Source organism: Microchirus variegatus (assembly GCF_963457635.1).
Source record: "Microchirus variegatus genome assembly, chromosome: 10".
In the NCBI taxonomy this organism is placed as follows: Eukaryota; Metazoa; Chordata; class Actinopteri; order Pleuronectiformes; family Soleidae; genus Microchirus; species Microchirus variegatus.
Window position 1 is genome coordinate 3,453,809 of NC_139811.1, and position 22,786 is coordinate 3,476,594.

The 22,786-nt window shown below is 44.7% G+C and overlaps 1 protein-coding gene across 1 annotated transcript; it reads left to right on the top strand.

Annotated features, from left to right (window-relative positions):
• Positions 1-4,438: 4,438 nt before the first annotated feature.
• Positions 4,439-21,782, top strand: myh11b (myosin, heavy chain 11b, smooth muscle; the record flags this gene model as incomplete). The annotated part of the gene is made up of 41 exons (XM_083896795.1): positions 4,439-4,603; positions 4,708-4,878; positions 5,699-5,855; positions 6,909-6,936; positions 7,645-7,744; positions 8,396-8,419; positions 8,536-8,628; positions 8,718-8,781; positions 8,877-8,975; positions 9,117-9,260; positions 9,584-9,679; positions 9,769-9,887; positions 10,485-10,637; positions 10,725-10,898; positions 11,412-11,585; positions 11,766-11,880; positions 12,335-12,528; positions 12,816-12,937; positions 13,369-13,438; positions 13,718-13,878; positions 13,992-14,100; positions 14,843-14,974; positions 15,067-15,273; positions 15,952-16,089; positions 16,187-16,310; positions 16,933-17,104; positions 17,204-17,416; positions 17,587-17,731; positions 17,812-18,018; positions 18,120-18,224; positions 18,333-18,485; positions 18,575-18,823; positions 18,918-19,130; positions 19,221-19,433; positions 19,521-19,682; positions 19,792-19,920; positions 20,049-20,137; positions 20,864-20,987; positions 21,114-21,322; positions 21,406-21,514; positions 21,606-21,782. The coding sequence occupies 41 exons, from the start codon at positions 4,439-4,441 to the stop codon at positions 21,780-21,782; spliced, it is 5,802 nt and encodes a 1,933-aa protein (XP_083752921.1).
• Between the last annotated feature and the right edge of the window lie 1,004 nt (positions 21,783-22,786).

Here is a 22,786-nt window from a genome sequence, read left to right on the forward strand (position 1 = left end):
CCACACATGGGTCGCAGGAGATTTTTTCGCGGGGTCTCAAATAAAAACAAATTTTCTGAATTTCTCCAAAAAATGTAAGTTATGATTCACGTGTATATTTTAAATAATGTGTACGTGATGAAGCTGTGGATAATTTACTAAACGTGTGAGTGTAAAAAGGTGGATCCACATAGTTTACTACTTCAGATCATGAGAACATTTATTCCTAGATGAATAAATAAACTTTTTAAAACATGGAGCGAATGTTGGAATCGACATTTAATACAATCATAAAACTTTTTACATGGTGACCCACTTCTTACTCTCCCGTGACTTAGCTTGAAGTGTATCTGCTTCCCTGTTAAAGTTGTATATATATCTGTCTATAAATCCATGGATGTAGAAGCTCATGATCATAATGTGTGAATATAATGAAACATAGATTATTGCTATTAATAGCACTGATAATGTGGATTGTGACGCTCAGCAGAGGATCGTGATGTGCTGAGTCTGTGCTCATGAGATAGTAGAGAGAGAGAGAGAGAGAGAGAGAGGGAGAGAGAGGGAGGGAGAGGGAGGGAGAGAGAGAGAGGGAGAGGGAGGGAGGGAGAGAGAGAGGGAGAGAGAGAGAGAGGGAAGGAGGGAGAGAGAGAGAGTTCAGTATCTCGCAACACAACTTCTACAGATCTAAAGCAGCTGTAAACTTTGTTTACATGGACACAAGAAATCATAATAAATGTATATAATAATAATAATAATATGTGAGGATCTAAGGATAGAGGGTCCAAGGACAGAGGGTCTGAGAGTCTAAGGACAAAGGGTCTCAGGACAGAGGGTCTAAGGATGGAGGGTCTAAGGACAAAGGATCTAAAGACAGAGGGTCTGAGGGTCTAAGGACAGAGGGTCTAAGGAAGGAGGATCTAAAGACAGAGGGTCTAAGGATTGAGGGTCTAAGGACAGAGGATCTAAAGACAGAGGGTCTGAGGGTCTAAGGACAGAGGGTCTGATGGAGGTTCTAAGGATGGAGGGTCTAAAGACAGAGGGTCTGAAGGAGGATCTAAGGATGGAGGCTCTAAGGACAAAGGATCTAAAGACAGAGTCTGAGGGTCTAAGGACAAAGGGTCTAAGGATGGAGGGTCTAAAGACAGAGGGTCTAATGACGGAGGATCTAAGGACAGAGGAATTAAAGACAGAGTGTCTGAGGGTCTAAGGACAGAGGGTCTGATGGAGGGTCTAAGGACAGAGGATCTAAGAACAGAGAGTCTGAGGGTCTAAGGACAAAGGGTCTAAGGATAGAGGATCTAAGGACAGAGGTTCTAAGAACAGAGAGTCTGAGTCTGGGGGTCAAAGGACAAAAGGTCTAAGGATGGAGGGTCTAAGGACAGAGGGTCTAAGGACAGGGGTCTAAGAATGGAGGGTCTAAGAATGGAGGGTCTAAGGACAGAGGGTCTAATGACAAAGGATCTAAGGACAAAGTGTCTAAGGACAAAGGGTCTAAGGACAGGGGGTCTAAGAATGGAGAGTCTAAAGACAGAGGGTCTGATAAATATTAATTTATCAGTGGTTAAGACAATGAAGTATCATCAGTAACATCAGTATTCTCACTTTGGTTAAATGATTATAAAGGAGTAGAAAGATTAAAGTCTTAAAGCAAAAATTAAGATATAGGATGAGATTGATTCATTTTTCATGCAAAGCAAATACAGAGAAGAAAGAAAATGCAGTTAGCGACGTAACAACAATTCAAAGGAACAATTCTCTTATTGTCACTACTTATAAATGTGAATTATAGATGAATAATAATACAATTCTCAGGTTAAAGTGTCAAGAATCAGAAGAAAAATAAAGAGACAGTTCTTCAAACTTTTAAATTCTCACACACACACACAGTGCAACACCTTCTTTTATTCTGCTTCTGCACCACTGTTACTGTGGCTGTGGCGCCCCCTGCTGGTTGCACTAAAACACTTCATTCATTTACCCCTTCATTTCTAATCACTCTACATTCTCTGCTCTGTGCCATTCAAGGCTTTTAATTTGAAGGCAGATGATGATGATGATGATGATGATGCTCCGCCCCCAGGTGTTCAAGTGATGTGGAGAGGATCATCCTCACCATCATCATCATCACTTACCTGACATCAGTCAGTCATCTCCAGACTGATCTGAGGACAGCAGCCGTGCACAGTGAGTACAGAGGTTTCATTTGTCATCTCAACGATAATTAGTCTGTTTAATGTTATTTTAAACGTCTGTTTAAAGGTTTAAAGCCACATTTCTAACACTGAACGAAGCTCTTTTAAAGCAAAAAACAACATCTGCAGCAATGAAGCCATTATTAATCCATTACTGTTGGACAAATTAAATTATCGACCTTTGAACAACTTCATAGTCAAATAATCAGGTTTGAGCCTTTTCTTAAAATGGCAGCGCATTGCATTCACTTAAAAAAAAAAATTGGTTTGTTTTTCTGAGTAATTATTTACCTGATTTACTGACTTTTTTCCTTCTCCTGAGTTTAGAGAGAATTTGAAAGAATAAACGCATTCGTTCCTTTATCGAGAGATGGATTTAATGGATTTAACAGGGATGAATTGTTGAGTTTAATCAATTTAAGTTTTACTTTAATCTGGGTTTAAGACGCTGGAGTCACACAGATGGTTTTACCATGAGTTTGTTGAAAAAAAACTGAAAAAAAATTACTCGAAAAACAGAAAAAAATACTCAGAAAAAGAGAAAAAAAATACTCAGAAAAACAGAAAAAAAATATTACTCTGAAAAACAGGAAAAAAATTACTCTGAAAAACAAAATAAAAAAATACTCTGAAAAACAGAAAAAATATTACTCTGAAAAACAGGAAAAAAAATTACTCTGAAAAACAGAATAAAAAATATTACTCTGAAAAACAGAAAAAAATACTCAGAAAAACAGAAAAAAAAAATACTCAGAAAAACTAAAAATAATTTCCAGATTTTCTTGCCATTTTTTAAAATATTAATGACAGAAGTGTCAGAGAGAGAAGATAAGACGTATTATTTTGTCTCACTCTCTCTCTCACACACACACACACACGTACGTTCACATCATGCATGGATGCACACACCTCTGTGACACCGTGTCACCGTGTCGGTGTAAACGGTGAGCTTGGCTGGACACACAGGACCAGCGGCACCTTATAAGGTGGTTCTTTGGGCTTTAACCCCGAGCCAAACATGGGCAGCTCAGCTGTTTTATGACGGGCTTTTATCTGTGTCCTGCTTTTCATGATTCACTACCTGCTTTTCATGGAGAGGTCAAAGAAGCTCTGTGACCTGCACAACCACAACCACCACGACAACGACGACGACGAGACAAGGATCAGTGAGTGAGCTTCTCCATGCAAAGCCACGCAAAATGATGTCTTTATCACAGTTTATGAATGTAAATGACGAGATGGCAAAACTCACGTATCTGTACTTTACTTTGTTACTTGTATTTCTAGAAACTTGAGTACTTTTACTCCACTGTACTTCCTTTAACTCTCTTTGTCACTACAAATAACATCAGAAGAAGAGTTGGTATTATGGTCTGTGGTATGTGTATGTATACATACGTGTTTACATATATATAGATATACATACATACATATGTATACATACATATATACGTATACATATGTATGTATACATATATATAGATATACATACATGCACATGTATACATACATATATACATATACATACGTATGTATACATACGTGTATACATATATATAGATATACATACATACATATGCATACATACATATGTATACATACATATATACGTATACATACGTATGTATACATACATACGTATGTATACATATATACGTATACATACATACATATGTATACATATATACGTATGTGTACATATATACGTATGTATACATATACATACGTACATACATATATATGTATACGTATACATACGTGTATACGTACACATACGTGTATACGTATACGTACACATGCGTGCATACATATATATATGTATACGTATCCATATATACGTATGTATATGTATGTATACATATATATGTATACATACATAGTATGTATGTATATATATATACACTGTATGTATATATACACACATACATATATGTGTGTATATATATATATACTGTACGTATATATACACATACATACGTGTGTATATATATATATATATACTGTACATATGTACACACATATATACACATGTATATATATATATATATATATATATATATACTATATGTGTCTTAGAATCATTTGTTTTTAAGTTTATTGCTTTTTTATTTTAACAATTAACATTTGAATGTTTCACGTCATGTGAGTCAGCAGACTCGATACGTGTCAAAGGTCAAAGGTCAAAGGTCACTTCTCCAGAGGCTGAACCGGTGACACCGGGTGAGGATCCTGAAACGCCAACAGCCTTTTTTGACTCCGCCCACATGGCTGACGCGACCGCCGACGACAGCACGTACCTGTTCCTGGAAGGCGATCTTCAGAACGCCGCCGTGGCACAGGCCGACTGGGCGGCCAAGAGGATGGCGTGGGTGCCGTCGGACAGGGAGGGCTTCGAGGCCGCCAGCGTCAAGGAGGCGAAGGGCGATGAGGTAATCAGAGAGGGCCCTTTAAATAAAACACATAGATTGATTATATTACTTTACAGCAATGGGTTTGAAGTTGCTTTATTGAGTCGAGTTTGTCGCGTACGCAGGTGCTGGTGGAGCTCGCTAACGGACAGCGGGTGAAGGTGAGCAAAGACGACGTCCAGAAGATGAACCCGCCCAAGTTCAGCAAAGTGGAGGACATGGCCGCCCTGACCTTCCTCAACGAAGCGTCCGTCCTCCACAACCTGCGAGACCGATACTTCTCCAGCCTCATCTATGTGAGCGACACACACACACACACACACACACGAACAGATGAACGAAAAAGTTCATTAGTGCTGGGCACTAGCATAACGCACGTTAATGCATGACACGTTTCCATGACGACCGACTACCAGGAAAAAAGACGCGCGTGACGTCATGTTTACGTGTGGCGACACCGGAGTCCAGGCGCCGTTTACCAGTTAGCTCCGTTAGCTCCTTTAGCTCCTTTAGCGCCGTTAGCGCGCCTACAGCGGAAGTGGAGCTGTCTGTTTATTAAAGGAAAGAGCAGTGCTACAAATAACGTTAGCATACCTGTGTAACTGCGTATGTGTGCCTCTGTTTTTAAAGTTTAGCGTTACTTTAGAGACTCGTTTTAACAATCGAGAGTCACGTAAACATGACGTCACGTGCGTCTTTTTCCGGTCAGTCGTCATGGAAACGAGTCGTGCGTTAACGTTGACACCGCTAACCGCCGCTATCGCTCCCAGCACTAAAGTTAATACTTTTTTTTTAACATGAAACTGAAGTTTGTAAACCACTCACTCTCCCGCACCAAAGTTCCTAGAGAAAATCTATGGAAAATCTAGAGGAGCTGCTCGTCGACTGCTGCCTCGTGTGGTCACTTTGAGTCACTGATTAAAATCTGATCAGAAGATTTCAAACACTGAAGTGACAATATAAATAATTTGAACTTACTGATGGAGTCAGCAGTGGATCATTAGAACACCTGTGTGCTACATGTGTACGTTAAAATCACTGATTTTCTCTATGGACTTTGGTGTGGGAGAGTGAGTGGTTTACATTTGTTCTAATGTGTCCTCTCTGTCTTCACAGACGTACTCTGGTCTGTTCTGTGTGGTGGTGAATCCGTACAAGATGCTGCCCATTTACTCCGAGAAGATCATGGAGATGTACAAGGGCAAGAAACGCCACGAGGTCCCGCCTCACATCTACTCTGTCACTGACAACGCTTACAGGAACATGATGCAAGGTGTGTGTGCGTGTGCGTGTATGTGTGTGTGTGTGTGTGTGTGCGTGCGTGCGTGTTACCAGTTCCGAGATAAACACTTTTTTCATTTTAGGTACGCACCAACAAAAAAGCAAAGAAAAATTATTTCTTTGCCTTTTTTATTATTTTATTTACTTACAATAACAATAACGACAATCAATATATATTATATTTATATAGATTTTTTTTTTTTTTTAAATTAGACCCTACAGTATTTCAGATACAGGCCTCTACCAAACGGTTGTGATGTCTGTTCATAATAAACCTGGTTTGCATAATTCATAAACTACAACATTCAGAACAAGTCACATTGATTTAGTGTTAAAGGTGCCATATGTAAGAATGTGGCCAAAAACATTTCTACATTCAAATTCAAAATACCGAGGTCGCTTAGGTGTCGTTTTCTGACGTAACTGGCAACCCGTGGTTGCTCGGCAGCTGAGACTCTACTGACTGCAATGATTGGTAGATGGCGGTAGGTGGCGCCACATGACGCCAAAACATGATTTCAAAACATAAACATGATTTGCAGTCTGCAAAAAAAAAAGTTTAATGCAAATATTTTGTCTGTACTGTTGTTGTTGGTGAGTTCAGTTTGTTATATGAACATTATTCCTGAGTCTCTGTGACATATTAGGAGGATTTTACGGCCAGTTGCTTTAGATTTATTACATAATGCACTTTTAAACGGTGAATCAAAAAAAAATACAAAACTCATTCAAAATGTACAAATAAATCAATAAAAAAATCACTTCTAAGCTGTTTGAAACAGCAAACACACATTTTGAGGTTGTAGGTCGTCTGGCCTCCGGATGTTTCTCCGTTCGTGACCTTTGACCTCTCGCTCTACACTCTCTCCTCCGCTCCAGAACTGACCTTACATGGAGCAGAGAGAGAGAGAGCATCACCTGCTATTTTTAGATAACGTGATATTGCTGATGGAGACTAATCTCTGTGGTTTCATGTCCGTCCAGCTCCGAGTTCACATCACTCACTCGTTTCCTAACATCTCCCTCCCTCTCTCTCTCTCCTCAGACCGTGAGGATCAGTCCATTCTCTGCACGTGAGTTCAAACCGTCCCGTTTTGTTTCGAGGTACTGAGACTTGAGCGCCCCCTGCTGCTGAGAACCGGCCTGAGACACGAACACTGAAAACATTGCTCCATCGTGAGAAGACGTTCTTTCGTCTTTATCTCAGTGTTACGCAGACTTTTTCAAGTTTGTAAACCGCTCACTCTGCCACACCAAAGTCCATAGAGAAAATCAGTGATTTTAGCCTGCCCCAACTGCTTGGGGCCCCGAGCTGATAGGGGGCCCCCCGACACTGTGATGTTGAAATCACTGATTTTCTCTATGGACTTTGGTGTGGGAGAATGAGTGGTTCAAGACACAGACCAGACAGAAAACTCTGGCAAACGCGTTCTCTAGGATATTGAAGACTTAAACTGATGTAGATTTTATCAGGTGAGTCCTTTGTTAAGTGGCAAAAATCGAGTTTACCTTGAGTGGTGGCAGCCTGGATCAGGCAGTGTGTGTCAGTACCTCGTACATCCACACCTCTGTTTAATGGTCACAGTTTGTGCTTTGACTGTTGTTCTTGCTCGGCCTCCCTTCTCTTCTCTTCTCTTCTCTTCTCTTCTCTTCTCTTCTCTTCTCTTCTCTTCTCTTCTCTTCTCTTCTCTTCTCTTCTCTTCTCTTCTCTTCTCTTCTCTTCTCTTCTCTTCTCTTCTCTTCTCTTCTCTTCTCTTCTCTTCTCCTGTGGATGAAAGCAGAGGTGAATCCGGGGCAGGAAAGACAGAAAACACCAAGAAGGTCATCCAGTACCTGGCCGTCGTCGCCTCCTCGCACAAAGGCAAAAAAGACGCCAACCCTGTGAGTAGAAGAGCTTCTCATGAGTAAAAGTTCTCGGTCTGATTAGTGTTAGGTCTATCCACTTGTGTACAGGCGCAATTTGACCTTCGTCCGTCGTTCGCAGACGTTAATCCTTAGAATTAAAAGCATTTAGGTTGATTTTTGTTCCATTCTTATGTTAAAATGTGCATACAGCAGCTATAAGAACATGCAATATAGTGTCCTTTAAAGGTGCATTATGTAATAAATCTACAGCAACTGGCCATAAAATCCTCCTAATATGTCACAGAGACTCAGGAATAATGTTCATATAACAAACTGAACTCACCAACAACAACAGTACAGACAAAATATTTGCATTAAAAAAATATTTTGCAGACTGCAAATCATGTTTACGTTTGGAAATCATGTTTTGGCATGTGGCGCCACCTACTGCCGTCTACCAATCATTGCAGTCAGTAGAGTCTCAGCTGCCGAGCAACCACGGGTTGCCAGTTACGTCAGAAAACGAAACCTAAAAGACCTCGGTATTATGAATTTAAATGTAGTAACTGTTTTTGGCCACATTCTTACGAATAGAGTTTTTGTCATACATAATAATACAATAATATAATAATGTATTGGTTAAAAAATAAACTTTTTCTGTTTCTGTTTCTGTGTTTCCTTCTGCAGCAGCAGCCCGGATCTCTGGCCTACGTGAGTATGAAACCTCAAGTTCTGCTTTGGTCTGAGTGTCCGTTGTTTAACATTTCACTGCTGTTGAGCGATAGTTGAACTGAGTGATGATGTGTAATCTTGTCGTGTTACTGTAGGGGGAGTTGGAGAAGCAGCTGCTGCAGGCGAATCCGATCCTGGAGGCGTTTGGGAACGCCAAAACCATCAAGAACGACAATTCCTCGCGATTTGTAAGCGTTTGAATCGCCCTCTAGCGTCGGGACACTCCCCCCACAAACTGTTGTTGACGTGCAGATGTTGTCGTCGCTTATGTCCACAGGGCAAGTTCATCAAGCTCAACTTTGACGTGACGGGTTACCTGGTCGGAGCAAACGTCGACACTTGTATCCTTTTCCGAGGCCAAATGTCAACGGTGACTGTTTTGAATGTGCAATAAAACTCGGTTATCGCTCTCTAAACGTCCGCCCGACCTGCTCAGATCTCCTGGAGAAGTCTCGCTGTATTCGCCAGGGGAACACGGAGAGAGCGTTTCACATCTTCTACTACATGGTGGCCGGAGCCAAAGACAAGATGAGGGGTGAGTTTTAGGCTCTGGACGAAAAAAACATCTGCTCCTTCTTCTTCTTCTTTGTCATTTTGAAAAGGTTTCCCAGAAGTCGTTTCAGGAAATGTCTTCATCCACACAAGAAATAGACAACTGTCACCTCTCTGTGTGTAGAGGATCTGCTGCTGGAGGACTTCAGCAGCTACCACTTCCTGATGGCGGGTCACATAGAAATCCCTGGTCAGGAGGACGACGAGATGTTCATGGAGACTCTGGAGGCCATGGAGATCATGGGCTTCACTGAGGAGGAGCGAATCGGTACACATACAAATCTTTTGCACACATGAAATAGCGAAGCAACACGATGTCCACGGATAAAATGAACAGTAAAAGAAACAGTTCCTGTTGAAGGAACTCAACTTCCAACTGGAAACACACCATGATTGTCCACGTAGAGCTCCAGACGTCACAAGAGATTGTTTACACCGCCATGTTGGCAGGAAAAAGACACTGTCAGTGGTTTCAGTTCACATGAAATCTGAGGCCTCAAAATGGTAGCTCCCAAACCATGAGAGGAGACGTCGCGGGGCATTGACACGAGATCCACGTCTTCATTCTTACTTTCTCTGTGTCCTCTGCAGGGATGTTGAAGGTGGTGTCCACTGTGCTGCAGCTTGGCAACATCAAGTTTGAGAAGGAGAGGAACAGTGAGCAGGCGACAATGCCCGACAACACGGGTAACATAGGTTTTTTTTTAAAAAAAGGAAGTAATTAGAAATTACTCCCGAATACTTGACCTCTTCTCTGTCCTGTTTTATCGACCTAGCTGCCCAGAAGGTGTGTCACCTGCAGGGCATCCATGTGACCGACTTCACCCGCGCCATCCTCACCCCTCGCATCAAAGTGGGCAGGGAGGTGGTGCAGAAGGCTCAGACCAAGCAGCAGGTGAGAGCCAAACAAACCTCACAAAGATAATGTAGACAAAAAAAAACAAGAGAAGGAGAATAATCAAGGATAAATAAACTAACTTACTACGAACTTAGCGTGAATCTCCTTGGCTCCAACTTTGCTTCCTCTCCCATACTTTTGACGACTTGGGTCGTACATCTGTGTCCACCTCTAGAGACCCAACTTATCGATTATTAAAGCTCACATAGAGTGGTCCTGTTGCACATATATGTTAGTTATGGAGGTCTACTTACATACATTAACTTGTTTTTGTGGTCAAAAACGTCCTAGTTGGTGTAAACGAGCCGATAGAAATCTGTCTTTTCTAATGCTGTCCTCAGCCGAGATATTTCAGACATAAATCTCACCCCCAGAAGACAGAGTGTGTTGTGATTGGCCAGCCAGCGTAGAGGCTTCCCAACTGTCTTGTGATTGGCCAATACCCGGAAGTGACATATTCAGCACATCCGCTCTCTGAAGCGCAGCTCCCCCCTCTGGAACGGAGGATGCACTGCTACTCATTATCAAAACATTGTTTTAACAATGTTTAAAAATAGCTTCGTCTGTACCTCTGTCCATCTCTTCACCTCTCAGGCAGATTTTGCCGTGGAGGCTCTGGCTAAAGCCATGTATGAGCGTCTGTTTCGCTGGATCCTGGCAAGAGTCAACAAGACCCTGGACAAGAGTAAGAGACAGTCGTCCTCCTTCCTGGGCATCCTGGACATTGCTGGCTTCGAGATTTTTGAGGTGAGCGCTCGCTCGGTGAAGACAGAACATTCAAACAATCTTAACAAATCTTGAATTGCTGATTTGCCACTTTTTTCTCCCCCTCAGGACAACTCCTTTGAACAGCTCTGCATCAACTACACCAACGAGCGTCTGCAGCAGCTCTTCAACCACACCATGTTCGTCCTGGAGCAGGAGGAGTACAAGAGGGAGGGCATCGAGTGGAGCTTCATCGACTTCGGCCTGGACTTGCAGCCGTGCATCGAGCTCATCGAGAGGCCGGTCCGGACCACACGAGCATCACCTGACATGACTTAACCTGCGCTCATATCGTATCATATAGTGCCGTTTTTGTGTCTATAATGAGGTCACATTAACAGATAACATAATCCAATGACTAACTTGGACTGAGCGTCACCTAAGCTTGAACGTGCTGTTGAATGCACATTAACGAACAGGCTAAATTGCACCCGCTAGCACGTTAAACACTTTCACTAAAGTAAAGTGAGTAACCATCACAGATTCACTGACCTAACCCTGCACAAAATGAACGGATAATCTCTCAAGGGTTGTCATCCAAACAACGTCAAAGACAGCCAAAGCTGCTCGGTTTCCCGCTATCTTGCAAGGTTAAGAATATTCAGTGTTTTTTCCTTGGGTCAAAACGATGTCCAAATCTGACGTTGATAGTTATGGTGCTTGCAGACAAGACAGATGGAGCAAAAAAAAACACCATTCCCATGGCAAAGCAAAAATAGGCCTGATTCTGATGCAGTCCCTGGTTTGTCCCTACAGAACAACCCTCCAGGTGTCTTGGCCCTGCTGGATGAGGAGTGCTGGTTCCCCAAAGCTACAGATGTTTCCTTTGTGGACAAGCTGCTGAACACCCACACCGGCCATGTCAAGTTCTCAAAACCCAAACAACACAAAGATAAACTGATGTTCACTATCCTGCACTACGCCGGAAAGGTTGGGATAAATACCAGTTCTCTTAAATGACTCTTACACTCCCGTTAGGAACAAATGTCTTTGTCATACATATGGTTCTTGTACTTTGGGCCACTGTTGATGACAATTTTGTCAGCCACGTCCTGGAAATGTTTCACACAGCATTAAGTGACGATGATCTTGACATCATTGATGTTTCAGGTCGACTATAACGCAGCCAACTGGCTAACGAAGAACATGGATCCTCTGAACGACAATGTGACGGCACTGCTCAACAACTCCTCCAGCAACTTCATCCAGGACCTTTGGAAGGACGGTCAGTGTCCGTTTTGGTACTAGACAGTCATTCTCCCCAAAGATTGTGTCCTCTACCCGAGGCCTAGGAGACTGAGGGTTCTGCGCAGTATCTTAGTTGTTCCTAGTAAAGTGCTCTTCTGGACAGAGATCTCAGATGGTCCAGGAACAAGTTTGCTTGGGATCAGGTCAGTGGGTTAGGTCCGGCTTTCATAACAGTTTGGAAAGTTGTGGGTCATTCAAATCCCTGACTTGTGCATCACTGCTGGTATATGGTCCACGGCATCCACCGCTGACAAAGGACCATAGCAGATCTGTAGTTTAGCACAGGTCTTGCACTTCACTACACCTCAACCAGAATCAGGACAAATAGAGGGTACGGCTGATTGATTATGCCAAGGTCCCTAAGCTTAACTAGAAGGTAGTAGAGAAAAGTGAAGAGATTATTTTTTGACGACAGTTTTGTCCACCATCAGTGGATCGAGTGGTGGGTCTGGAGACCATGACCAAGATGTCAGAGAGCTCGGTGCGCACCTCCACTAAATCCAAGAAGGGCATGTTCCGCACGGTGGGCCAGCTGTACAAAGAGTCTCTGGGCAAACTGATGACCACGCTGCACAACACTCAGCCCAACTTTGTTCGTTGCATCATCCCCAACCACGAGAAGAGGGTATGCTGTTTTACCTTTAAAAGGTCCAGTGTGTAAGAAGTGGTGGCATCTAATGGTGAGACTACAAATCAAAAGATTCAGGATTTACCCTTCGCATTGTTAAGCATGTCAGGGGATTATGGTGGCCTTCACAAACCAGAAAGGATGTCCTTTTTCTTCATTTGTGGAAATGGCACATATGCATAATTTTTGTAATACTTTCAGTTCCTGCAGTCCTATTAAATGTGACAAACTAAGCTAGAGTCAACAGTATGCCCAGAGCTCATTGGTTTGTCACTGTGCTGCAGGCTGGGAGGATGGATGCTCACCTGGTGCTAGAGCAGCTGAGGTGTAACGGCGTGCTGGAGGGAATCCGCATCTGCAGACAGGGTTTCCCAAACCGCATCGTGTTCCAGGAGTTCAGGCAGAGGTGAGGAGCCATCTGAGGCTTTATTAAACGTGTATCAATGAAGCCATCATTCCACAGAGTGGAACGGTTTGGTTTGGTACAGCACGGTACGTATTTGTTTTTGCTTTTCTATTAAGAATAGTATCAAAATAACCAGCCAGAGCTGCTGGATGTCCTCCTTTGTTGTCTGGTGAAACGGACAAGCCTGACCCAGGGCTTTACCATTCCAAACCGAACAGTACCATGATGGAAAACCAGAATGTTCTTAATCTTTGTTTGTATGTTAGCAGCAGTCAACCAAAGTTGACGGATATTTGAAAAATCCGATTGTTTGTTTGTCATGTCCGTTTGGTAGAATAGGAGACTTTAGGGTTCACAACAGGACGCTCTTTTTGTCCTCACCGTATAACTCAACTCAACATATTGACATAAACGTGTTTGTTTGTCTGCAGGTACGAGATTCTGGCTGCCAACATCATCCCTAAAGGCTTCATGGACGGCAAACAAGCGTGTTGTCTGATGGTGAGCGGCACAAATCTGTTCACCGCCACAGTTCGCCATGTGTTGCTAGCGATGTTTGGACACGAGCTGTGTCACAAAATACTCACAGGAATGTTTCATAGTTTCCAAAATGTCTGTGTTTTTATCCACTGCTGCCTCCATCGGTGAGTAGACACCATGAGCTAAAATCATTGATTTTCTCGATGGACTACGGTGTGGGAGAGTGAGTGGTTTACAAACTTCAGTTTCCTGACATGAACCTTCATGTTCTCTCTGCTCCCACCTGCCTTTCCTTTTCAGGTGGAACACCTGGACCTGGACCCTAACCTGTACCGCATTGGCCAGAGTAAGATGTTTTTCAGGACAGGAGTTCTGGCTCAGCTGGAGGAGGAGCGAGACCTGAAACTCACTGTCGTCATCATCGACTTCCAGGCACAGGCAAGAGGCTTCTTGGCCCGCAGGTCAGAGAGAGAGAGAGAGAGACCGTCATTCTTGTATTTCGTATGTCTGTGACATCCAAGATGAAGATCACACACACACACACACACACAAGTCTTCTTCTGTGTATTTTCAGGGCTTTCAGTAAACGTCAGCAGCAACTCACTGCCATGAAGGTCATCCAGAGAAACTGTGCCTGTTACCTGAAACTCAGGAACTGGCAGTGGTGGAGACTTTTTACTAAGGTATGGGGACAAAAAGAAAGCCTTTTAGGGTTTTGAGGGTGAAGACAATGTTTTTTAGTTAGTATGGGGTTAGGTTAAGGTTAATAAGGTCAGGGTTAGGGTTGGGGTTAGGGTTGGGGTTAGGGTTAGGAGTTAACAATAAAACTTAAGTAGCACTGGCCTACTGATCCGGTTGGTGGTGGTGGTCCAGTCCAGGGCCAGTGGACGGGACCAGGGTGCGATACCCAGGCAGAGCTCTGTGCAGCAAAGAGCGGGGTTAGGTTAAGGTTAATAAGGTCAGGGTTAGGGTTAGGGTTGGGGTTAGGGCCAGCAGTAGGTATGGTTAAAGGTGCCATATGTAAGAATGTGGCTAAAAACTGTTACTACATCCAAATTCAAAATACCGAGGTCTTTTAGGTTTAATTTTCCTGGCGTAACTGGCAACCCGTGGTTGTTCGGCAGCTGAGACTCTACTGACTGCAATGACTGGTAGACGGCGGTAGGTGGCGCCACATGACGCCAAAACATGATTTCAAAACATAAACATGATTTGCAGTCTGCAAAATATATTATTTTTTAATGCAAATATTTTGTCTGTACTGTTGTTGTTGGTGTGTTCAGTTTGTTATATGAACATTATTCCTGAGTCTCTGTGACATATTAGGAGGATTTTATGGCCAGTTGCTTTAGATTTATTACATAATGCACCTTTAAGGTGAGAGTAAATTTTAATGTTTGATGCGCGTATGTTTCTATGGATCAGGTGAAGCCCCTGTTGCAGGTGACCAGACAAGATGAGGAAATAGGCCAGAAGGAGGAGGAGCTAAAGGCGGCGAAGGAGGTGGCAGCCAAGACTGAGGCCGAACTGAAGGACATCGCACAGAAACACACGCAGGTGAGACGGGTTTACGTCCTGTACGTTCCTGAACATTACAATTATATCACAATTACACGAGTGTGTGTGTGCGTGTGTGTGTGTGTGTGTAGCTGAGGGAGGAACGAACCCAGCTGGAGATGAAGTTACAGGCAGAGACGGAGCTTTACACCGAGGCCGAGGACATGAGGGTGAGACTGGAGGCCAAGAAGCAGGAGCTGGAGGAGGTGCTGCAGGAGCTGGAGGCTCGGCTGGAGGAGGAGGAGGAGCGAAGCAGCTGCCTGCAGCAGGAGAAGAAGCACGTGGAGGAGCAGCTACAGGTGGGAAATCAAATATAAAAATCATCCTAATATTACATCAATACCCATTTCGGTAACGCTTTCTTTTACAGTCCCCTAATTACCAGGTATTTACCTGGTAAATTCATGGTAACACCAAAGTGTTACTAGGTAATTACCAATGGTAATAAGAAAGTAAATACAGTGAAACTGTTGCCAAAATACTGGGCATTTACCTGGTAACTATATAGTTAATTATAGCGTGTTATTACTGCTGTTAATAAGAAGGTATGTACAGCTAAACTATGGCAAAACTATGGTAAATGTAAGTGTATTATTGGGTTATAAACTGGTAATAAGCAGGTACCTACAGTCCCCTAATTACTAGCTATTTACCCAAGGGGTAATCTAACAAACCTAACCCTAAAAATGTGTGTAATTACATGGAAACAAGCTTGGCTTTCTTTTACAGTACAGTTTTACTTTACTTACCGAGTACATTACCGTGCATTACCCAGTATTTTGGCAACGGTTTCACTGTATTTACTTATCTTATTACCCTTGGTAATTACCTAGCAACACTTTAGTGTTACCATGAATTTACCAGCTAAATACCAGGTAATTAGGGGACTGTAAAAGAAAGCGTTACCTACATGGCTAGTTACAAAATATCCATTTTTTTTTTTTGAATGGTCACAAATTTTGTCCGATTTCCGGCAGCTGGCGGAGGCCCACATCGCAGAGGAAGAAGACGCTCGGCAGAAGCTGCAGCTGGAGAAAGCGGCCGTGGAGGGGAAAGTCAAGAACATGGAGGAGGGCCTCCTTCTGATGGAGGAGCAGAATCACAAACTGCAGAAGGCACGGCATCAGCAGGGTTTTTTATTATTTTTTGTATTATTTACCACACATGCTATGAAACTCTCTCTTACTCTCAAGAGCGTGTGACCGTTTTCAGGAGCGGGAGCTTCTGGACGAGAGGTTGAGCGACATGAGCGCCAACCTGGCCGAGGAGGAGGAAAAGTCCAAGAACCTGAGTAAACTCAAGAGCAAGCATGAGTCCATGATCTCTGACCTGGAAGGTCAGTCGGCCTCCGATCACTTTAATCACTCCTCCACCGATAAGTGCAGGGAACGTCTGTCTGTCAGTCTCTCTGTCAATCACATAACTGTCTAACAGTTTACGTATCGGTCTTCAAAATGGGATCACCAGTGTGTGCAGTGATGATTTTGGTGGCGTTTGGATAAGAAATGCAACAGATATCTGTATGAAGGCTACAGATATATCACTAAAAGAGCACCTGTCTGTCGTCGTTGTTGAAATACATCTAACAAAATGTACACCAAAGTCCGGCTTTCTTAAAACTATCATTCAGATTTATGAATAAGGAAAAACCCTATACAAGTTAAAGGGATAGTTCGGAATTTTGCTGCTAGCACCAGCAAACTCGGCAACTAGAAGAACTGAACGAAATTTCTTGAAAACGTCTCCAGACGTCTCCATCACACCGGCTGAGTTGGAAAATAGGTCTTATGTCCAAAATTACGAACTATCCCTTTAAGTTTATAAATATTGTATACGTTTATCTTTATATTTACTGAGTTTTAAAAGTGGATCGTGGTAAATGAGTCATTTCATAATTCCCTGACACCTCTTTAAAAAAGAGGGCTCGGTTACCACCTTGTTTATCCCTATGTGTGCAGTACGAATGAAGAAAGAGGAGAAGGGTCGTCAGGACGTGGAGAAGGCCAAGAGGAAGGTGGAGGCGGAGCTAGCCGACCTCCGGGAGCAGCTTGCCGACCTGCAGGCCCAGCTAGCCGAGCTCAGAACCCAGCTGGCCGCCAAGGAAGAGGAGCTCCAGGTCACACAGGCCTGGTAAGAGGCAATTTCACCACATCGCGACACCCGTTGTGTTGCCTCATTGGATATGTCATGTTTTTGGTTATTTTGGTTTAACACAGTCTGTGTCCACAGCTTGGAGGAGGAAAGCGTTCACCTCGGGGCAGCGGTCAAGCGGATTCGAGAGTTGGAGGTTCTGTTCTTAGAGATGCAGGAGGACTTTGAGGCCGAGCGAGCCGCCAGGGCAAAGACTGAGGCGGCGCGACAGGAACTTGGGGAGGAGCTGAACGCTCTGCGCAGTGAACTCGAGGACAGTCTGGACACCACCGCCGCCCACCAGGAGCTACGGTCTCAAACAACTTATTCTTTGTTCAAATATATTAAAAAGGCAGACCATACCAAGTTAAAAAGTAAATAACGGCATCATCTGCGTAGAGGGAAAGTTTCTCACAAGCTTTTACCAAAGAAATCTGACTTTGTGATGCACCGTGGTCATTTGCGATGTGTATGGTTGGCAGCGCCAAGCGTGAGCAGGAAGTGGCCGCGTTGAAGAAAGCCATGGAGGAGGAGGGGCGGAGCCACGAGGCTCAAATCCACGATCTGAGACAGAGACACGGTCAGGCGATGGAGGAGCTCAGTGAGCAGCTGGAGCAGGCCAAGAGGGTAAACCACCATTTTACATAGCCTTTGATTATCTACTTCTATCTACTGTATTATTCATTATCTCTCTCTCACACTTCCAGGTGAGGGCCAGTCTGGAAAAGGCCAAGCAGGCCCTGGAGAAGGAGTCGGCCGATCTTTGCGCTGACCTGCGATCCCTCGCCAGCGCCAAACAGGATGTGGAGCACAAGAAGAAGAAGGCGGAGGGTCAGCTGAACGAGCTGCACTCCCGCTTTAACGAGAGCGAGCGTCAGAGGACTGAGCTCGGAGAGAGGGTCTCCAAGATGACGGTGAGGAGGAAACATCAAAACACCTAAATCTAACATTTAGGTGAAGAAGAAAAATCTCCATCTTCAGATATCTCTATTTCTTTCATCTGTCAATCTCTTAGCTGGAGCTGGACTCTGTGACGGGTCTGGTGAACGAGGCGGAGGGAAAGAGCATCAAGCTGAGTAAAGACGTCTCCAGTCTGTCGTCTCAGCTTCAGGACGCCCAGGTGAGACGGACCGTTTATCCAGTTCCTCGATTTGATCTTAATTCATGAACTTTGTGCACAAAAGCTGACTGACTGACCCACTGCTCTTTCCCTCCACATCGACACCAGGAGCTGCTCTCAGAGGAAACTCGTCAGAGGCAGAATCTGTCCTCGCGTCTCCGTCAGACGGAGGACGACAGGGACGGTCTGATGGAGCAGCTGGACGAGGAGACGGAGGCCAAACGTGGCGTGGAGAGGCAGGTCTCCAGCCTCAACATGCAGGTCAGTATGAGACACATGTGGTACCAGAACATCAATCCTTTCATCTTACTTTAGACATGTACGACTCACTGAAGCTCTCTCGTTGTCAGCTGTCCGACTGTAAGAAGAAGCAGGATGAGACGTCAGCGGCGGTGGAGATGCTGGAGGAGGCAAAGAAGCGTCTGCAGAGGGAACTGGAGGCGACCAAGGCCGAGTATGAAGAGAAGGCCTCGGCCTTCGACAAGCTGGAGAAGAGCCGGAGCCGCCTGCAGCAGGAGCTGGAGGACGTCCTCGTGGACCTGGACAACCAGCGACAACTGGTCTCCAACCTGGAGAAGAAGCAGAAGAAGTTTGATCAGGTCTGGCAGATGATAGACGATTTCTTCTTCTTCTTCTTCCTTTGCACAAAGAATCCCCAGTCAAACTTAAAAAGGATCTCCTCTCCTTGCTCAGATGTTTGCAGAAGAGCGAGCCGTGTCAGCCAAGTTTGAAGAGGAGCGGGATCGAGCTGAAGCCGAGGCGAGGGAGAAGGACACTCGGCTGTTGTCTTTGGCCAGAGCTCTGGAGGAGAACCAGGACGCTCTGGAAGAGGCGGAGAAGATCATGAAGGCTCTACGAGCTGAGATGGAGGATCTCATCAGCTCCAAGGACGACGCGGGAAAGAGTGTAACTATCTGAATGACCGTGAATTTTGTTCTTCCTAGAATTGAATGGTCCACACTACTTCCGATCTAATCTCTCCGCTCACGTTTCCAGGTCCACGACCTGGAGAAGGCGAAGCGTGGATTGGAGGCCTTTGTGGAGGAGCTGAGGATGCAGATGGAGGAGCTGGAGGACGAGCTGCAGGTCGCAGAGGACGCCAAGCTGCGTCTGGACGTCAACACTCAGGCCCTCAGAGCTCAGCATGAGAGGGAGGTGCAGGCCCGCAATGAGATGGGCGAGGAGAAGAGGAAGCAGCTCCTAAAACAGGTGGAGAAGCCTCCAGACAAATCTTTTCATGGATGTTGTGTGATTATGAAATGATCGACTCACCTTCTCCATCTTCTACTACTTCAGGTGCGTGAGCTGGAGGCGGAGCTGGAGGAGGAGAGGAAGCAACGAGGTCAGGCGTCTGCTGGGAAGAAGAAGCTCGAGGGGGAGCTCAAGGACATGGAGGACCAGCTGGAGGCCACCAGCAGGGGGCGGGACGAGGCCGTCAAGCAGCTTCGCAAGATCCAGGTCAGCAATTATAGCACCTTCAAATGGCTTCAAAAGAGTGTCGTCCTAAGAACTGCTGAACAGTTAAAACCCAAGATGGGCCTCCTCTCTGCTCCTCTGCTCCTCGCAGGGCCAGGTGAAGGATCTCCAGAGGGAGGCGGACGACTCTCACGTCGCCCAGAAAGAGACGCTCGGTTTAGCCCGAGAGGCCGAGCGCAGAGCCAAGGTCACGGAGGCCGACGCCGTCCAGCTGCACGAGGTGAGGTCACGGAAAACGCCCGCAGTGATTGTGATTCACGACAGAGTTTATTGCATGTGTGCAAACTTTTATTTCATTGTCTAAATGGGCCGATATCCTTGTGTTTAAACGTCATCCCTCACGTCCAGATGTTGGCAGCAGCCGACAGAGCTCGTAAGCAGGCGGAGGCGGAAAGAGATGGACTACATGAAGATCTGGCCAGTAACTCCTCTGGAAAGTAAGAGTCTTTACTGCATTTTCAAAAGACACTTCCATTTATTTTCAATTATAGGGAAAAATGTAAGTTCAGAAGGGAAAAATCTGAAGTTTTTAAAACAGATTACTCTCCCACACCAAAGTCTATAGAGAAAATTTGTGATTTTACAGTCATTAGTGCCAACTTTGACATTGTTTGGACAGGAGATGCTAAGACAGGGTCTCTGCAGGTTTCAACAAGTCAAATGTAAGACTTTTTAAGACTTTTTTAAGACCATAATGGATAGAATTTAAGACCCATTTCAAATCCATACTGGCAAAAAAGTACAGAAGACATGAAGGAAAATTGGAGCCACAAATCGTTGAACTTGCAATTCGGCTTAGCTGTGGGCTTTCATTAAGTTTTCTCCGCTGCTATGCTAAGCTAAGCTGTAACACACTGCGGCGCGCGCACAGCACACTAGCTAGTGGTGCTCGATCAATTATCACCTGACTGAAGTTTATGCAAGTTTTAAATAAAAGTAACGTTAATAGATTTTTAAGACCTTTCAGAACTGTATTTAAGACCTTTTATGAGATTTAAGGAGAATTTTAGAAGTTTTAAGGCCTTAAATTCAAATTATTGGATTTAAGACTTTTTAAGACCCCGCGGACACCCTGTAAGAGAACGGGTACGGGTGCTGTTTTACTCGTTAACCTAACAGCCTTCCAACATCTAGTTTCATGTCCTCGTCTTCCTCTCACACAGATATCTGCACACTGATGAAAAGCGTCGCCTGGAGACGAAGATCGGCCAGATGGAGGAGGAGCTGGAGGAGGAGCAGGCCAACGTGGAGAACCTCAGCGAGCGACTGAGGAGGAGCCAGCAGCTGGTAGGTTCACGGAGGCTCAGAGAGAGCAGACAGTTGAAGCGTGATAGTTCGCGTGCGGTTCCATCTTAGACCATTCCCCCTTTAAAACGCTCCTCGACGGCGTTCACTCTGACCGCCGCCGTGCAGGTGGAGCAGTTGGGGGCGGAGCTGACAGCAGAGAGACTGACCTCTCAGAGCAGGGAGGCAAACGGGCAGCAGCTGGAGAGACAACACAGAGCGCTGCAGGCCAAGCTGCAGGAGAGTGAGGGCCAGGGCCGCTCCAAACTCAAGTCCTCTATCGCCGCCCTTGAGGCCAAGCTGAGAGAGATGGAGGAGCAGCTGGAGATCGAGAGCAGGTAAGGGTGCCCAAATAAAGCAGCTTTAACGAACCATAAATCACCTTGACGTTTTCTTAAAACCTTTGACTTGATGTTCAAAGAGAGCGTCAGGCCAGCGCCAAGAGTCTGCGTCAGAGGGAGAAGAAGCTGAAGGACGTCACCGTTCAGATGGAGGACGAGAGGAAGCAGACGCAGCTGTACAGGGACCAGGTGAGCTCTGAGAGTACGGTCGGTCCGCCTGACGCCTTCAGTAAACCCACCTGTTGAATGTAACCGCGTGTCCCCGGGTCGGGTTCTCCAGGTGGAGAAGGGAAACCTGCGCGTGAAGCAGCTGAAGCATCAGCTGGAGGAGGCGGAGGAGGAGGGGCAGCGCGCGGCGGCGGCTCGCAGGAAGCTGCAGTGGGAGCTGGACGAGGCGAGCGAGGCCAACGACGCCCTGGGCAGAGAGGCGGCGTCACTCAGGAGCAAACTGAGGTAACGACGTCACAACATTGACCTGAAGCCCCGCCCCCCCCAAAAAATACAGCTCTATCCAGGGTCTCTGCAGGTTTCAACAAGTCAAATTCAAGACTTTTTTGAAGACCATAATGAATACAAATTATTTAAGACCGATTTCAAATCCACAGGGCAGTTTCTAGCTGTTTGGGGGCCCTATGCGAGATACTATTTGGGGGTCCCTATTTTTTTTTCAGACTCGAGTTAGAGATTCCTAACTTTTTCTGATTACCCCACAAACACTTACATGCTTTGCAAATGAATGCATCCAATACATGCAAATAAAGACAGGTACTTTTAATTCTCAAAAATATAATAAAATATGAGTCTGGACTTGCAGTTTGGGGGCCCCCTGGTGGCTGTGGGGCCCTATGCAGCTGCATAGTCCGCATATAGCAAGAAACGGCTGCCATACTGGCAAAAAAGTATAAAAGAAATGAAGGAAAATTGGAGCCCACAAATCGTTGAACTTGCAATTTGGCTTCACTGTGGGCTTTCATTAAGCTGCTATGCTAAGCTGTAACAGACCGCAGCGCGCGCACAGCACACTAGCTAGTGGTGCTGGATAAATTGTCACCGGGCAGCACAGGTGGCCTACTTTAGTTCCGTGTTGTAGTTATGTTATCACATCCTCAAAAACAGAAACATTTCAAAGTGAGACTGAAGTTTATGCACGTTTTGAATAAAAGTCACGTTAATAGATTTTTAAGACCTTTCAAAACTGTATTTAAGACCTTTTATGAGATTTTAGGAGAATTTAAGACATTTTAAGGCCTTAAATTCAAATTATTGGCTTTAAAGACTTTTTAAGACCCCGCGGATACCCTGTCTATCATTAAACTAAATATGTTTTTCATATCAGTGAATGAGATATTGAAAATAGAAATATAGGAAATTCAAATTTCCTATATTTCTTTTAAATGTCTGGTTTGGAACGACCTGAATGACACAAACTGTCCACACGAGGCAGCAGTAGACCAGCAGCTC